The 19,221-nt window shown below is 40.4% G+C and overlaps 1 protein-coding gene across 2 annotated transcripts in view; it reads right to left on the bottom strand.

Annotated features, from left to right (window-relative positions):
• RNASEH2B (ribonuclease H2 subunit B) overlaps positions 1-18,793 on the bottom strand; it is a 56,861-nt gene extending 38,068 nt beyond the window's left edge. The window contains exons 1-3 of one of the 2 annotated variants that reach the window (XM_076009442.1): positions 10,191-10,278; positions 2,563-2,634; positions 164-271 (exon numbers count right to left, since the gene is read on the bottom strand). In XM_076009442.1, coding sequence (XP_075865557.1) covers positions 164-271; positions 2,563-2,634; positions 10,191-10,263 — 253 coding nt within the window. In that variant the 5' untranslated portion in view covers positions 10,264-10,278. Of the gene's footprint in view, positions 1-163; positions 272-2,562; positions 2,635-10,190; positions 10,279-18,239 lie in introns of those variants that run through there. The other variant, XM_012782638.3, reaches the window with a different exon arrangement.
• Positions 18,794-19,221: the final 428 nt, after the last annotated feature.

The following is a 19,221-nucleotide window of genomic DNA, read 5'->3' on the forward strand; positions in this document are numbered from 1 at the left end:
TTATCTTTCCTTTCTCTTGGATTAAAGCTGCTCTGATGCCAAGGAAGGGTAAACCACTGACCATACCCCAAAATGGGCGGACAGACCCACGGCCCCATATGTGAAGGATAAAAAAGCTGGAGTAAATGTCTAGTTAATGGAAATACAGGCACCAGTCACCTACCTGATTGAACTGATTGATTTATAAACCAAGAATGGTGTTTTTCCTTGAAAACTTTTATTTCAAACAGCTGCTGTAGATGCATATCGAACAAGTAAATGGCTCCTTCCCCTGTTAAGAGAAATCTGGTTTTTATTTGTTAAGTTTTCACACACACAAACACACGTGCGCGCGCACACACACACAAATCAAAAGACTATCCAATACTTCTGAGGAATGTTCCTAATGTGAACACAAACATATATAGATATATTCTATTACAAACCGACTCCAAGGAAAGCTCATAGCTATTATACACAGATGCTTATTTTCCAGCTCTATAATCCTCACTGAACTTAAACCAAAAAATTAAAAAGTGCAAGTCGTTTATCTTAACTACTACAAAGCCTCTCATTGAATTCTCCATCGTATCAGGAGGGAAAACCCACTCCTAAACTACTAAAACATGACGGTTCAGCCAGATAGTCTGAGCTGGCACATGAATCCCTGTCCCCAGGGCAGTGTGGCTCCCATACATAAGGACTAAGACAGGCACCCAGCCCACAGACCCCACAGGCCAACCCTAAGTGAGAAAGGCAAGGAAGTGCTTCAGGCCATAGGGAGTGAGTAATGCCCTACTCAACTGGGTGAATGCTTCCCTTTCTCCAAAAAAACCCAAAACAGGGTAGGTGGGTAGAAAGGAGTGAAAACTGTGCACATCTGCATGTTTTAGCCTTTTGACTCACGAAAAATTTTTTTCTAAACATAGCACCGCCTCTGGCATCAAGGACCATCTCCACCACATGCTGGGCATGTGCCCTTGGGGAAGTTACATAAACCTTTCTGGGCCTCTGTTTCCACATTTGTAAAATGGGGCAATACTGAACCTATCTCATAGGGTTTTTATAAGTATTAAAAAAGAATACCTGTAAATTTCCTAAAACAGTACTTGGTACACAGTAAGTACTCAGCAAACGTCAGCCTTTATTTTTCCATTGCCAATGTAGCAAATAAAAACATGTTGTTTATAGGCATTTAGAGAAGACAAATTTTAGAAGAAGACTGTCTTTCCTTTGTACCTGTATGTTTGTCAAATGCTTTCGAACCTTTACTGCTATCTAAAACTCTTGAAGAAATATTTCTCACCTCAACTTAGTCTTATGTGTAACTAAGAATTCCAAATACTGCTGATCAATTACATTCGATTTCATTTTGAGGATGAGAACACTGGAGGAAGACAGAAATTCTTTTCCCTCCCTTGTTGCTTGTATTTATATGTCTCTCTGACACTACCCACTGGATCTCTCTTACTTTTACTATTCAGTATTCTAGTCACCAGGAGAAAGCTCTATTTTGGTAAGTATTGGGTGTCTACTCAAACCTTATAAACTAATGAAAACACTATTCTACACAGAGATAAATAACATCAATATCACTACATATTTAGAGTATACAATATTTTTACCTAAAAAGTTAGAAGACAAAACTGAAAATACACTGAATATAAAGTTAAAATTGTTTTCCAATAAAATATGGATCTCTTTAATATACAATGCTTTTAAATAAAATCATCCCTTGAAAGGAAAAAATGTACTACTTTTTGACCAGAACAAAATAAGGAAAGTACAGCTAAAAATGAAACTAGTCAAAGTCTTGGCATATCAAATAAAATCCTTCTTTTTTTTTCACTCCAGTTGTTTATTTTACTTTATAACATAAAATGAATATAAATGGAGGCTAATGTTGGATAACTACTCTAAGAAAAGTTGGCCTAATAAAGTCAAAGAAAATTAATCTGTTTTCAGAAAGAACTCGAACATGCTACTTTTTTGTTTTGCCAGCATTTCTGATGACTGAACAATTCTGTGGATTAAAATTATAAGGAGAAATAAAAAAATGTTTCGGTCAAATGAATTATATGGCGAGACTAGTAATATCGGCAGCTTGCTTTTGTCAGCTAATGATGCCATCTTAACTTTAAAAGCTATTAAGAAAGAAGGCCTGGCACAGTGGCTCACATTTGTAATCCTAGCACTCTAATAGGCCAAGGCAGGTGAATCACTCAAGGTCAGGAGTTCGAAACCAGCCTGAGCAAGAGCGAGACTCCATCTCTACTAAAAACAGAAAGAAATTAATTGGCCAACTAAAAATATATAGAAAAAATTAGCCGGGCATGGTGGCGCATGCCTGTAGTCCCAGCTACTTGGGAGGCTGAGGCAGAAGGAGTTTGAGGTTGCTGTGAGCTAGGCTGACGCCACGGCACTCTAGCCTAGGCAACTCAGTGGGAGACTCTGTCTCAAAAAAAAAAAAAAAAGAAAGAAAGAAAGAATGAAGATACAAAGGCAAATAAACATATATACTCATTAGCATCAGCCACAATATTTAAAAACATCTCAGTTATCCCCAGAGAAGAGAAAACTTACCTGAACATGGGTTAACCAATTTTACAAACATAAGCCCACGTTTCATCTTCTTTGAAGCATCTTTTAAATATTCTGAAAAGAAAAGTGGATTTGTAAAATTAAAACATACTTTGTTGCTCACCTTACTCACTTTATCCCATTTTCCTTTCTTCTTTCTACTCATGTGATTTCTCTTTCTAAAATTTTCAATTCAATTTATTACTTACAAGCTATGCGATATTGAGCAAATTACCTATTTCTCTGTAAGTTGCAGTAGCATTTCAGGCAGTTTTAATTTATTTCTATGAGAAATGAGGAGAAGCAGGGTTTGGAGTCAGATGGCCTGGGTTATAATCTCGGCTCAACAGCTTGATAGCTTTGTCACTTTGGGCAAGGGTCCTAATCTTCCGTCTCAAATGTCATTTATAAAATGATAATAATAGTATAGTTGCTTTTCAAATGATTAAATTAGCTAATCTACTGAAAGCATTTAACATAATCAGGTGAACAGAAATTAAAATATCACCTTCATGCTAAATATTTAAAACATATTTATAAGTTTATGTACATTCCCCTTTGATCCATTAATTTGTCTATATTAGCATTGCTACCTCAATATTTTAATGACTATCGACTTAATTTCAATATTTAGTGAGTTCCCTCATTATGTCTGCTCTACAATATTTGCCTGTCAAAGTTTTAATCATGTAGATTAAAACATAAAGACTATGACAATTTTATTAATAACATCCTGCATATATTTTAGGTGGCATATTCATAGAACTCTTAAAATGTCCCTCTCCAAAAGGAAAAAGGGGCTCTGAGTAGTTAGGGAGCATAACAATTGATCAAAAGAACAAAACAAAAAGGTTTGGTAAATAAAGGGAAGCTTTTCCTGTCTCTTATTTTCTATGGCCTCCACTCCCTTCACTCCACTTCAGATCTTCATCAGCTTAAATATAGCAAGCATGTTTAGAAATCAGCTTATCCATAAATGGTTAAAATACAACTTTTTTCTCAAACCAACAGGGACATTATTTAAAAAAAAACCCTAATTTTGAGATTTCTACTTTCAACCAGAATGAAGTTCAATAATACCGTGTTTGCCTGAAAATAAGACAGGGTCCTATATTTATTTTTCCTCAAGAAGACACCCTAGGGGCTAGGCGCGGTGGCTCACGCCTGTAATCCTAGCTCTCTGGGAGGCCGAGGCGGGCGGATTGCTCCAGGTCAGGAGTTCGAAACCAGCCTGAGCAAGAGCGAGACCCGTCTCTACTATAAATAGAAAGAAATTAATTGGCCAACTAATATATATATAAAAAATTAGCCGGGCATGGTGGCACATGCCTGTAGTCCCAGCTACTCGGGAGGCTGAGGCAGAAGGATCGCTCGAGCCTAGGAGTTTGAGGTTGCTGTGAGCTAGGCTGACGCCACGGCACTCACTCTAGCCTGGACAACAAAGCGAGACTCTGTCTCAAAAAAAAAAAAAAAAAAAAAAAAAAGGTAAAATTCACAATATATGGCATCTAATCAAATACTACCAGGCATTATGACTCGTATTGAGAAAACAGAAATGAATTATTGAAAGAAGAGTATTGATCTTATATACATGAATATTAGAATTAAATATTAGAATTCCTCATGGACATAAAGTTAAGTAGAAACATAGAAGATTTTTTTTTTTTTTTGAGACAGAGTCTCGCTTTGTTGCCCAGGCTAGAGTGAGTGCCGTGGCGTCAGCCTAGCTCACAGCAACCTCAAACTCCTGGACTCAAGCAATCCCACTGCCTCAGCCTCCCGAGTAGCTGGGACTACAGGCATGCGCCACCATGCCCGGCTAATTTTATATACATATTAGTTGGCCAATTAATTTCTTTCTATTTATAGTAGAGACGGGGTCTCGCTCTTGCTCAGGCTGGTTTCGAACTCCTGACCTCGAGCAATCCGCCCGCCTCAGCCTCCCAGAGTGCTAGGATTACAGGCGTGAGCCACCGCGCCCGGCTAGAAGATTTTTTTGAAAGATCCAAATTAAATTTCTAGAGTGAAAAATACATGGGATGGAATTCATGTCAGGAAAAAAAGATTAATGAACCTGAAGACATAATAATCGAAACTACCATGAAAATGCACAGAGGGAAAAAAACTTAAAAAGAAAAAAGAGTATCAGTAAACTATGGGACAATTTCAAGCATTCTAATATATATACAACCGGAGTTTCTAAAAGGGAGAAGAGAAAACAGAAAAATATTTGAAGAAAGTATGTCTGAAATGTTTTCAAATTTGATGAAAACTATAAACCCCTACACATCCAAGCAGCTCAATGAACCCAAAGCAAAAGAAACAGAACTAAAACTACACATCATAATGAATAGTTCAAAATCAGTAATAAAAAGAAAATCTTCAAAGTAGAGAAAAAAGACATTATATACATAGGAACAAAGAAAAGGATAACAGCAAATTTCTTATGAAAATAAGGCAACACAGAAGACAATGGAGAAACATCTTTAAAGCACTAAAAGAAAATAAATACTATTATCCCAGAGAAACTACCCTTGAAAAATAAAAGTTATAAACTGTCTTTTTCAGACATATAAGAGCTGAGAGATATAATCAGCCACAGACCCACACTACGAGAAATGCTAAAGGAAGTCCTTCTGGTAGAAGGAATACGATACCACATGAAAATATGAATTGAAACCAAGGAACAGGAGCATAGGAAGTGGTAACTGCAGGGATAAATAAATAAGAGTGTTTCTTATTATTTAAGTCTTTTTAAAGATCATTGACTGTTTAAATAAGTAAAAACACCAATTTAGTGTGGGGTTTATAACATACATAAATAAAATATATAACAACATTAGCAGAAATGCTGTGAGGAGAGAAATTTAAGTATAGTATTGTAAATTTCTTATACTATATGTGAAGTGGTAGTATAATGTCACTTGAAGGTGGATATGATCCTATAGATATTGTGCAATAAACTCTAAGGTAGTCAGTCACTAAAATTATACAATAAAAATGCTGTGACTGATAAGACAACAAACGGAGAAAAAACTGAATTGTGAAAAATAATCCAAAAGAAGGCAAAAAGAGAGTAAAAGCGGCACCAAGAAAAGAAGAAACAAGTAGGAAACAAACAGTAAGATGACAGACTCACATCTAACCTTATCCATAATCGCATTTAATGTAAATGGTCTAAATACCCCAAATAAAAGCAGAAAATGTCAGACTGATTAAAAAAAGCAAGACTAAAAACTATATGCTGCCAGGCCAGGCACAGTGGCTCACGCCTATAATCCTAGCACTCTGGGAAGCCAACGCAGGTGGATCATTTGAGCTCAGGAGTTTGAAACCAGCCTGAGGTTGCTGTGAGCTAGGCTGATGCCACAGCACTCTAGCCCAGGCAACAGAGTGAGACTCTGTCTCAAAAAAATAAAATAAAATAAAACAATGCTGCCTATAAGAAACACACTTGAAATATAAAGACACACGTCAATTAAAAGTAAAAGAAAGGAAGATAGATTGTGTTTATCATGCTACCATTAATCAAAAGGAAGATGAAGTGGCTATATTAATAACAAAGTATATTACCAGGGACAAAAATGTCATTTCATAATGATAGAAGGATCAATTAATCAAGAGGCCAGAGCAATCCCAAATGTTTAAGCACCAAATACAGAGCTTCAAAATACACAAAGTGAAAGCTGATAGAACCCTCTGCCCAACCCCTCACCCCTGGTGACCACTTGTCTGTCCTCTGCCTCTATAATTTTGTGATGATGAGAATGTTATATAAATGGAACCATACAGATTCCATGTTTGACAACTTATTACCAGATAACAATGGTTGATCAGAGGTGAGAGACCGAGGCCCTCTGGGGGCTTTCCTGGGCATGCACATAGCCCTGCATAGCCTTCTAATCCCCTAGGAACATGTCCGAGTTTTTCAAAGCCGCTTATGGACACCTTTTTCCCCATATCATCGCTTTAAGTTTTTGGCCAGGTTTTATTTGCCCAACTGGTATTGCCCCTCAGAAGCTGCAATGCTAAACAATTGCCAGTGAATTGTTTTTGACAAACACCGTGGGGGTAGAGCTTTTCCCACAGTGCAAGTGCTGAGCTCCTAATCAGATCAAAGTACAACAATGCCCTACAAATGAGACTTCTCCAAAAAGCTCTGTGAGATAGGTCAAATAGGGACAGTGCTCTGGGAATGAGACTTTTTGAGGATTTTCCAACCAGGCCTGCCCTGTCCAACGGTTGCAAGGCTGCTGGTTTTTACAAGTACCATGTTTGCAAGACTGCTGGTTTTCAAGGCTACTGCAGAGCCAAGTAGAGAGAAATGAGAGTAGTTCAAGTTACAATGCCACAAACCCTGCTGTTCCTAATGAGATTCAGCAGATTTTCTTGAATAAACACTCCTCAGACACTTGGAAGTCTTTGGCTAATTTCAGGGGTTCTGAAAAAGTTAATTTTGACCATCTTTGCCAGTGTTTTCATTGCTTTTGTGGAGGGGTGGCTTTACCCTCACTGAACTTTGAAGGCTTGGTATGAAAAAAAGACCTCCTATTACTATAATATCTCTAATAAATTCCTTAGTCTATATCTGGTATTAGGCACACAAAATTGTGACTATAAATTAAAGGTCTATCAAAGTTAAAGAGTTTTCATTTAAATTTAGAAAACCCTGGGTCATCCCATATAGCCCCTCCTCGCCCACCAGGCCTGGAAGCTCCATCTTTTTCTACCTTCTACTCTCTTTTACCTGAATCTAGTACAGCTAAAGAATAGCTAGTAAGTTAGAACCAGTATACCTTGTTCAAAAAGCCAGAACACAATGCATTTTATGTGTAAAAATCAAGATAACATATAGCAAAGTTACCAGCATTGTTTCTGGCACATGAGATCTGCTCAATAAATGTGAAATAACTGCATTGTTCAATTTTAGAAAAAAATCAACAAGAAATAGTAAAAGCAAGTTTTGAGACCAAACTTTACTTATCTAGAAAATTTATTCATGTGAGACATCTTCCAAAACCATGCTGAAAAACAAGACTTTACCCTCTATTTTTAAAAGAGTAGCTATATATTTTCTCTTTTTTGACTCTTTAATATAAGAGATAACATAGGCCACACTGGCTAAAAGAGTATTTTTGAAAACGAGAAAAAATTCAGACAAATCAGAAGTAGGTATCACTCTTGTAGGTCATTTCAGGTTTAATAATATGTTAGCCTTGCCCATATCTTGCCTTGCCACCCAAGGTTCCTTATATCTAACTGATTCCACTGCAGTTGTCTTATGGTCTCAACATATTCTTGAAAAGATCCAATTGTTATGTATATCCCACTGGTCATTAACTCCGGCAGCAAATCTTCCACCTGTTTACCATCCCAATCTAAATACCCTAATTAAAAAAGGAACCTCTGAGGATTGCTACTTTCCTGACATGTGAACTTAAATGAAAACACACCAGTGACAAAGAGACAACTGTGCCCAAAGAATGTAAAATAAAAAATAACAGCTAAGGCATTGTGTAAGTGCTTTACATTGGTTATATAACATAATTCTCCTAACACTTCTATATGGTAGGTACTATATTAATTTCCACTTTTGGGGATGGAAAACTTGCCCAAGGGTCACAGTGCTAGTCAACTATAGGGCCAGGATTCAAACTCAGGCAAGCATTATCCAAGAGCCAACATTTCTAACTATTACACTAAAAAGAGACTGTTACTCTTAAGTCCCACACTTCTTAACTCAAAAAACACAAACTGCCACTCAGAAGCACAATAATTACCTTGGTCTGACTGTTCTCCTATGATACAAGCAACTCAAAGTTATCTGTCCCCCTCCCTCCTGTCCTGTCCTTCTCATCCTCAAGAACCAGTCAGCTGCTCCCACCACAACCCAGCTGGCAGAAGGACGGGGAAGAGGGAGAGCTGGGAAAAGCCAAATAGAGAAAAGGGCAGGATCGAAAAATACATAAAAAAAAGGAAGAGAGAAATTTGTTGTGGGCTATGAGAAACATCTAGTGATAAAAACAGATAAAGTCAAATTTGACCAAATGGTAAGAAACGAAAACTGATCTTCCTATTAAGGATTATAATATTCTTTTTTTTTTTTTTTTTTTTTTGAGACAGAGTCTCACTTTTGTTGCCCTGGCTAGAGTGAGTGCCGTGGCGTCAGCGTAGCTCACAGCAACCTCAAACTCCTGGGCTCAAGCAATCCTGCTGCCTCAGCCTCCCAAGTAGCTGGGACTACAGGCATGCGCCACAATGCCCGGCTAATTTTTTGTATATATATTTTTAGTTGGTCAATTAATTTCTTTCTATTTTTAGTAGAGACGGGGTCTCGCTCAGGATGGTTTCGAACTCCCAACCTCGAGCAATCCGCCCGCCTCGGCCTCCCAGAGTGCTAGGATTACAGGCGTGAGCCACCTCGCCCGGCCAGGATTATAATATTCTATATTAAGCTGTATAACCCTCCCCCCAGTTATCTGTTGCATTTTAATGGTTAAAAATTAGGCTACACAGCATGTATCAATGCATAGACTTAACTATTCTGTAATTTTAAAAAGTTAGTCATGAAATATTGTGTAAGCCAAAATGGTATATTATTTTTCATTCAGACTATCTAGTATAGGTGGTTGTACATCTGTTATGAAGCTATTTATCAACCAGTTTTTTAAAAACTTGGCAGTTCTTTCTCATCCCTCTCTTGGTTAAGACAAGTTTCCTTATATTATTAAAGTTCAAAGACATGAGACATGGGAGAGAATGAGCCACCTTTCTGCCAAATGTTCTTATGACTTGGAAGCAGTGGACATTTGTTCATGACCCTGTCTGATTTTTGGCACATAGGAGATAAGCTCTGAGAAACACATCCACTATTACATAGAGGAGAAAGACAGACATCAAAGCACCATTCACTTTATTTTTAGATACCATATCAAGCCTATTCAGGTTTCTTAAGAAGATCCAATAGGAGAAAAAAACAACAACATAAAATTATCATTCTCATGCAATACTATGGCCTAGATAGGTTCCAGTTCATTTTCTTTAGACTTCAGCCACTAGAATATATTCAGACCCCCTGGTTCCCTCTTGCCTAACTGCCAGATACTTCCTTGGAAACACTTTTTTGCTAGAATACAAATACAATGCAGGCAAGACAAATCAGCATAATTTTCAAGTTATTTGCAGCTTCCAACACTAATTTCAGTAATAACTATTTGCCTACCCTTCCCAAGATGTTAGCACTGCTGTCAAAGAGATCTGGGTCATTTTCCTGGCTTTGAAACTCTGTTTCTTCAAAAACTACAGAAAGCAAACCAAGAAAGCAAGAGAGAGCATATACTAGGAAAGTAATTTCCAAGTAATGGTTCTTCTAAGTATATTTTCTTTTGAAGCTTTGGAGAAAAAAAATAAAAGCTAAAAATTGGCTTTCACTAAAACCATGGAAGACAAAATCTGCATTCTTTTTCCAGGGGTGTCCCCATCCACAGCCATGTTTCTAGGAATGGCCTGTGTACTAGAGAAGAAGCTGATAAAAAAAGGCAGGTTCACAGCCACAAAGACCAGGAACACATAAAGATAGAGCATGAATTATCTGAGAAGCAGAAAATTCTGGAGAGGTAGAAAAGACAGACCTGACTGGCTGAGGGTATATGATAGCAACCAGGGCTGGCTCCAGGAGAGGAGATACACCCGGTCCCTGGTCATCAAACTGAGAACAGAGGGAACCCCAGCCCTTCCTGGTCCTCTTGCTTCTCTTATGGTGATGATGAGATACCACCATTCAGTCAGCAGAATGGCCTTCAGCACAAAGCAAGGGTCCTATAGAAGGACTCCAGAGAGCCAACAGACTTTGTCATTGAATTCCTATTTCCTGTTGACAGATTATTTGACTTGTGAGTCTTGGTTCCCTGACATGTAAAATGGTAATAACAAATCTTGCCTTAACTGCTTCCCAAGGTCACTGAGAGGGTCAAATACAACAGCATAACAATGAGCAACAATAAGTACGCTGTAAAGTGATAAGAACTAGAAGATACAGGGCTAAGAAATGGGCTTCCTAAAAATTATATAAATCTTGGGTGCGTGAAGGTGAGTATAATTTACAGCCAGAACCCAATTTTCCATATAAATAAACCTCTGCCATATCTATACACAAGCCAGTCAAAAAAATCACCAGTATTGAGAAACTCCTAACGTTGGACTTAAGCAGGCCAGGTCGCTTGTGGCTACGGCTTCTGGCCAGAGCTCCCCGGCCACAGCTAATGGGCAGTGATGGGTGGGGCTGCATGTGACCACAGCAGGGCCAGTCAGAAGGCTTCTTTGAAAGGTTTCAAATTGGAACCGAGATTAGAGGGGAGGTCCCTCCCAGCAGACGTCAGGAAATCTGAGGCTTGGGTGGAACATGCAGCCTGTTTTCCCCTAAGTGGAGGAAGTCAGTTTGAAAAGAGGAAGTTAACACTCAGAGGCAGAGACCCTGAACCTCCGGCTGCCACAGCACCCTAGTTCCAGATGTCCTTACGCTCACACCATTTCACCACCCCTGTGAGCCTGCTGGAGAACCCCCAAAGAAGTTTAAGTTTGGTTTTGTAACATGCAACCCAGATGCACTGATCACCCACATTAAAAAACATTAATTTCCATACTGAGGCAGACTCAGGGACCATTTACATTGGCATCCTATTTATGACAAGCACACCAAAGCATGTTTGCAGGAGTCCTCAAAAATTCAACCTGTTTTGAATGTCTTTCAAAACATCCTAGTTTGTGGCTCTTTACTCAAGGACTAAAATCATTTGCTTTCTCTTATATGAAGCTTTTTCTGTCCATCCCAAGCAAAGACAATCATCATTTCCTTGTGTCACACCTTTCTCTGGCACATGCTACTATTAAACATGTTTATAAACATGTTTATAAAATTGAGAGATTGCCATGTTATCTGTTAGAAAACTATGTTTTTAAAATACCAATGATTTACACATAGGACATAAAAATAATCCTAGTTTGCCATCGTGTCTATTACAGCTCTGTAAATTTATCTTCACTTCTCTTGCACCTATTTATAGTTTCAATCTTTATCCACTTTTAAAGATAATCCATTCCAAATATGTACTGTCTCCCAATGAAGCAATACTTATTTGACATATGTGCTATAATACAAATAAACTCATACCTCTTCAATGCTCAAAGTGTGAAATATAAATTCTCTTTGTCAACTTGGTTCATACCACTGTGTAAGTTTCTGTCTTTATCAAAAGAAAAAAATTTCCAGCTCCCAGCTCTTTCATAAATCAATTTAATTGTCTTTCTCAAATTCTGTGTAGAAGTAAACAGTACCATACAGAATTCTTGAGTCCCCAATCTCCCTGAGTGTTTTAGTGTTACATTAAATAAGTAGTAAGAGTAAATGGTGAAATAGGCAAAAATAGAAAAGAAAAAAAATTAAAAACACTGGAATTTATTTTGTGATATGTACAACACAAAAGGACTAGAAAGAAGTAGCTCCAAAATTATTATTTTGGGGAGGGAGGATATGGAAAAATAATTTTATTCTTTACTATTTTAGTGCATACTAAAGTTTCTATACTGGATAAATGCTATTATTCTAACAGAAAAAAAGTTATTTAAAAAAAAAACTGGGAGAAAAACGTGTAAATGAAGAGTTAAAATCAAAAATTTAAAAACAATCAGGTAAAGGTAGGTAGCAGATGATGCCAGAGAACCTTAACAGATATCGTTGGGATTTAGACCCTGGCAGGAGTTGGAACAGAGAGCCCTCAGCCAGCCTCCCGCCTGGCTGTTTGGGGGCAGATAATCAACCAGGCACCAGAACATGTATATCTGGTTCCATCACATTCCCTTTCCCACCAGTTATCCCTAGAAAAGAAAGTCGCAAAGGAAGCTCTGAAGTCCTAAGTGGCATGCTGCGCTTTTCAGAGGGTGTGTTCTGCAGCTGAAGGCTGAGGTGCCCAGGTTACTCAGGGAGAACACACCTGGACTCTCCCCAGCCACTGGCATGCACGAGGTGTTCAACCCGTATTTACACAGAAATGATAATGAAATGAGTGATCATGATGAAATGTGCAGGTGGCCGAAGAGTGACCACTGACCTGGGCACTAACAGGAGAGGCCCAGTGGGAATGCTTACTGGTGGAGGTGGCATTTGAGCTGTGTTTAAAGAATAAGTAGGAATTTGCCAGGCAGATAAAAGTGGGGAAGAACAGGCAGAGTCCCAGGCAGACACAAAGTCATGGGTGTCCAAAGACAGAGAAGTTGGGCTGCAACAAATGGCTTAGCTTTGTGGAAAATGAAGTTGAATGAAGCCTTGAAGAAAGGGTAGATTTTGGACAGAAGTGGAAAGGGAGAAAAAAGGACAGAGTAAGCAAAGACGCTACAGGAAGAAATGGAATGTGAGACTTTTATCCTTTCAGTAAATATTTATTGAATATCTATTCTGCCCCAGGCCCAGGGCCAAAAGTTTGAGGTATAATTTCGGGTACAAGGAACTTGAACCACAGATAATAACCTCACAAGACTGGTACTGTTCTCCCCACTATAGAGATGATGAAATTAAGGCTTTATAATGATGAAGCAATATGCCCAAGGACACAGAGCTAGCAAATAGTGTAAATCTAGCTTTTAAGTGTGTGTTATGATAGCTAGGCTTTAGAGAGCATTGCCTGAGCTGTTTGTTTTTAACACCACAGTTAAAGCTCAGAGGATGTGGGAGAGAACCCATGTAGTCTTTATTCAGCTATTCAAATAAAAAATTATGAACACTGCTTACTTTCTTTTCATGAACTTTCTTTTCTGCCTTGGAGGATAAATATGTGGGAGTCGTGAGTTCTTACTTATAAATGTCCCAGGTCTCCTGGAACAATTAGTAGGAGGACAAGATCAGGCTCCGGAAACAGCCTGATTACACCAACTGGCAAGTGATTAAGTCCATCCACCTCAGAACGTGCTCGGATAGCGAGGGGAGCGGATCCAGCGGCCATCTGAGCGAGGTCAGTCAGGTCCCAACAAACCACGTTTCATAAAGACCAAGCCAGACTCAGGATTCGTGTGGAAAATGTTAAACAGGCTCCATGCTGGAAAACTCCGAGACTCCTAGATTGCTGACTGCCTGCAGGAGACTTCAGTATATGACAGATCTTCCAAAAAGCTGAGCCTGATTATTCAGATGTTGTCAAGAATCAAAACTTGAATTGGCCAGGTTCCCTATAGCATTTGCCGAGTGAAGCGCAGCTTCCTCCCATCTGAATAAGCTCTTCTGAGAGTAAAGATGTCAGCCCACAGGTATATTTCTAAACACAAATATACATGCATACATACAGTTTTGATAAAGAGCAAAAAACCAGCTTAAATTTTTCATTTGAGATCAACCATGTGCCCTAAGGTAAGTAAAGAAGGGAAAAAAGTTTTGGTGTTGTTTTATTTTTTTAGGGTCATCTATAGTAGTTCTTACTTTGCCATATAGCTTAAACTTTTACTTCCCACCCCTCAACAAGATGCATTCCTTTCAGACTTACAAAAAGCTATGAGACTATAATCAGAAAATACAACACTAATATAAATTTCCCTATCATTAAATAAGAAAATTAGTTTCTCATTTTAAATTTGATATCTTTTTTAATCCTTTAATTAGAACATAGTTCTAAAGCATGAATTCTTACAATCTTTACACATCTATTTTTACATTCCATTTGAAGAGACAGCTCTGATGTAATTATTTGTGATCATCATGATGACTCACATAAAAAGGTGTTATTCTATTTGAAATGTCTAAGGTGGGCAGGCCTGGGATTCTTCCTCCCAACAAGCAATCCATCCCCTACCTCCAAGAAACTGGTCATTACTTCTGTTCTCTGTGGGCAAATAAATAATAAATAACAATCTTTCCTAAAATACTTTTTAACATGTATTTTCATGAACTAAAGGGGAATCATTTTATTGTCAAATTTATCCACCACTGAAAATTTGAAGTCCAGATTGCTCTCAGGACTTTTTAATCAGGGGGTTAATTAAGGAACATTTTAATCAGCTTAAGTGGACCCAAGTGAGTTTTGTTGTCTTTTTTTTTTTTTTTGAAAGGTCCTGAAATCATTTGTTCTTTTTTTTCCCCTCACGCATTAGGATTTCCCAATGTTTTAACATTTCCTTGGAGATGAACCCTGTTAATGGTTCAGCCCCAACAGCAATAAACGCAGTCTTCTATCCTACACTCTGAATCAGCAGACCTTGCACACCTGCATCCATCTCAACTTAGCAGAACTGACAAATGTACAACACTTGGAACAGAGAAAAATACTAAAAATATGATTCGAACGTTTACTTTCAGGGCAGCAAAGAGGGATGGAAACTTTTACCATCTTCCAAAAACTAGAGATGTTAATGGCCTCCTGTAGTAACTAAAACTGCAAACAGGCTAGTATTTCCAGGCCATTTTAGAGAAACATTTAAGACTGTCTCAAACTAAAAGAAATGCTTACCTTGCTGAAAGGGGAAGCAGTTCTGTCTCCACTTGCCTATGAAAATCAAGGTTCTGAGTCTGAACACCTCACAAGTATCCCTTCCAAGTTCCAGCTCTGGTTTATCTGGGATCTTTGGTTTCTCCCAACAAATTGAAAACTAGAAGCAAAGAGACCTAAATCGAACTCTTAAATATATCCTTCAAGATATAACACAGTGCTGTGGTAAGCAACTAGATAAATAATATGAATTAAATGTTAGAAAAAGGTATCATCACAAGGTTAGGTGGTTTTACACGTATCTCATGAGTAAATCACTTTAAAGTTCTATTGGCCTGTTGGTTAATATGCTCACTTTTCAGTATACAGAGTAAGTTCTTCAGATTCCAGAAGTTGTCTAAAACTGAGTATAGACTGCCTCCACCCGATACTTTTTAAAAAGTTTAATAATCTTTGCTTTACTTATTAAGGGTCCAACTTCACTGTTGGTCCCTTAATGTGGTGCTATGGTGCTCGCTCAGCCAAGGGTATATGGTCTCCTACTCTTGAATGCATAACTAAGTGGGCTGAATTCCCATCTGCAGGAAAAAACAACAAAAACATCTGTGAAAATGGGCCTAATACCCTGCACTTATATGCACTCCCCTGACCCCCCACATAGAGCACCTAGGGCTTGCCATTCCTGGATCCTAATCTACTTCCCAAGAAGTGGTCCTCACTGTAGTAGTTCAGTGGGCCCAGAAGGGGACCCCGACCAGCAATATCAGCATCACCTGGGAACTTATGAGAAATGCACATTCTCAGGCCCCAGCCCAGGACCTTCAGAATTGGAACCTCGTTGGGGAGCTCCCCAGGTGACTGATGTCCTCAAGTTTGAGAACCACTACTGCACTGCACTAGCTATCAAACCGTGTTTGTACCCTCAGAGCCTGCAGGTGGCACTAAAGGCCAGCTGTAAACAAGGTGGCTCGAGTTTTAACACATTAACTACCATGTGAGTTGCATTTAACTCACGCTAGTTTTGAGCCTGCGGCCTCATGAGGCATATGTAACACATGTCTCTTTACCTTGAGAGCCACTTGAACTTTTTTCAAGTTGCATAAAACTCAACGCACAGAAAACAATAAAAAATAATAAATTTTTCATTAAATGAGAAAGGATGGTTTTGTTTTTGACATTTTATTCTATTTTCATAATAAAACATCTGGTGACCCCAAGGAAAAAAATTTTTTTTCTAGTGTGGCAGTCAATGTGTTAACTGTTACAGAACTTGCCTGCCTGACCACACAGTTCTATCAGTTCCTTAACCGTTGCTCTGCCTCCCCAAATGTGTTAAACAAGAACTGGACTGAAATTCTTCTCACAACCCAGCAAGTAGGTATATTAAACCTACAATTTTCAGGGATGCAATCAATATTTAATTTTTTTGAAGGTTTTGTGATTAATACAATGAGGATACAAACACACTTTAAGAAAGAAGATGTCAATCTGATTAAACAGAACACTTTTAAATAAAACTCAAATTATCATCAGCTATTGTATATCTTTGAGTAACAAGAATGCACTTGATTCTGAAAGAATAATTATAGTTCCTACTCCAAAAATAGAATTGTATGAAGAGACAAAAGTGAGGAGGATTTTTCTAATGAAAAGCATGTATACAGGTAGCCCTTACCTAGATTTTGCCAAAACCCTGAATTTGGCGTTAGCTGTTTTACCGTCCACATATCTTTAGTGAGCATGCACAGCACGAGAAACTGCCACACAACCACTGTGCAAAACCATTTAGCAGCGTCTAGTAAGGCTGAACATACAAGTGAGCACCTAGGGCCCGGCATTCCACTCTTGGCTCTATACCCTCGAGAAATGAGAGACCATGTCTACAAAAAGCATCATAAAAGATTGTCTTTAGAAGTATAATTCATAATATTGCAAACTGGAAACAATCCAAATGTCCATCCACAGTAGAAGAGATAAATATTACGGATATTCACACAATGAAATACAAGCAGTAATAAAAAAAAAATCAACCAACCAACAAATCAAACCACTACTACATACAACATGGATGAATCTCACAGACCTCATGGAGTGAAAGAAGCCAGACACACTCTTATTCAAACAGCAAGAGTAATCTCTGAGGACAGAGGTCAGCATAAAGGTTACTGAGGATATCTAAGAGCAGGCATGAGGAGATGCTGCTTGACTTGGGGGACGGTTACTGGTGTGTACACATACGAAAGGTTCAGTGAATTACCTGCTGCTAAAGGGGAGGAGTTAAACATACAGGCAAAAAAACATTGACAGACTGTCATGAAACCACTTTCAATATCCACCATCAAAATCTAGATTCCTGGGAAACTATATCAGTAGCAGAGTATATTTACTGCAAACATACTGAGCATTTGCTGAGCTCTATCTCAAAATTAAATACAGTGAACAGGGGATTTTCCTTCTTTACAATGTATACCGTCAAACGTGTCATCTATAAAATGGCCAAGCCGCTTGCACTCCTTAGCCCAATTCCTTTTTTTTCCTGCCACTTAATGGGTCCCTCTTAGTGTGGCACCAGCTGTACCGCTATTATCCCAAGACCCTGCATGGCTGAAGGGCCCATCACCATCCACAGGGGGCTGAAAGGCCTTGCTCCCTCCTGTGGTCATTATCCACCCCCCTCCAATCGCTTTTAATCACCATTGGCCTCACCGGGGCCACCACCCAGCCTTGCTCCTGCCTCGCCATCCCCGGCCCATGCAGGCAGGGGCCGCGTGAGGACAGCGCAGCCTCTCTGAGGCCACTCCAGGCCTACTGGATCTCTGGTTCCGACCCAGAAGGTTCGCAGAAGCAGAGCGAGCTGCCGAATGGGGGACGCTAAGTTACCCCCAAAGACAGAGAAGGCCCAGGCCCCGCAGTGCACCCGAGACCCGGACCCCGCGTGACCCCGCGTAGACGAGGTCAGCTGCCGCCCGCCCGAGCCACAGGGGATCAGGGTTTGGGAACACGCTCGCTTCTGTTCTGCGCTTCTGGGTTTGAAAACCGCGGCTGGCCGTGACGCGCGCCCAAGACGCGGCGCACAGCGTCCGGGAGAGGATCCAGTCTGCGCCCGGGGCGCGCAGGGGCAACCGGCGGGGTGCGGGCGCCCGGGCCGCTCTGCGCGCTCTCGGGCCGGCGCGCGGGGCAGGAGGCCGTGCTCGCGGGGGCGCGCGTGTTTACCTGGAAGCAGGAACACGAGCTGCCGGGCGCGAGCCCCGTCCCCGCAGTCCACGCCCGCGGCCATGCCGCCGCCTCTCTGGGCACGCGCGGGCCGCAGGCCTCACTCAGCCTCCGAGCCGCGCGAAAATGGCGGGAGAAGGGTCTGTTCCGGGTGGCGCGGCGCGCTAAGGGACCGGCAGAGCCGGGAGGCGGCCCGCGGGACGAGTTTCGTTTTCTTCCTGGGACCAGGCTGCTGCTCGAGTTACGTTTTTAAATTTAGCGCCAGGCCGAGGCGCCCGGAGCACCGGCTCACAGCCCGCAGGCAGGGGGAAGGGCCGCGGCCTCTCCCCTGGCTGCCGGCCGGTGGTAGGTGCTCGCCGCGCGCCGCAGGGCGCCGAGTGACGCGGCGCGCGGGGCGGGGTCGCCGCGGCCCGGGCGCTCGGTCGCAGCACCCGGTGACCCTCCCTCGAGGTGGTGGTGCGGCCGTGGGACTCCCGGTGGGAGAGCGAGCGAGGCCCGGGTCTGCGGGATGTGGGTCCGGGGGACGGGCGATGCCCGCCACACTCCGAGGACTGGGGGACTCGCCTGCAGCGAGTCGCATCCGAATCCTGACGTAACTCTTAGGCGTGAATTAAGAACTCTTAATTCTTTTTAAAAAGTATCTTGGTCATCAGTTGCTTTCTGCGTTGCAATTCACGTCGGAATGTGTGTGCGTTGTGACTCGCAACGCCTGTCAGCGGTCCTCAAATGGCGTTTAGCCCTCATCACTAAAAGGAGGTGCACGATGTGGGGCTCACAATGTGAATTTGTTATTTTGGAGAACTCTTTGTAATGAATTAAACATTAAGGCATTTAAAAAGTGATGTTTTAAAAAGTTAGGGTCATGAAATTTTGGTGTTTAAACTTTAAAATGCTATTTAAAGTTTAAATCCCCAAATTAGCATTTTAATTGAAAATGTAATGCTTGGTATGTTTTTTATAAAAGAAGAAGAAAATAAATGTC

Source organism: Microcebus murinus, chromosome 13 (assembly GCF_040939455.1).
Source record: "Microcebus murinus isolate Inina chromosome 13, M.murinus_Inina_mat1.0, whole genome shotgun sequence".
NCBI lineage: Eukaryota > Metazoa > Chordata > Mammalia > Primates > Cheirogaleidae > Microcebus > Microcebus murinus.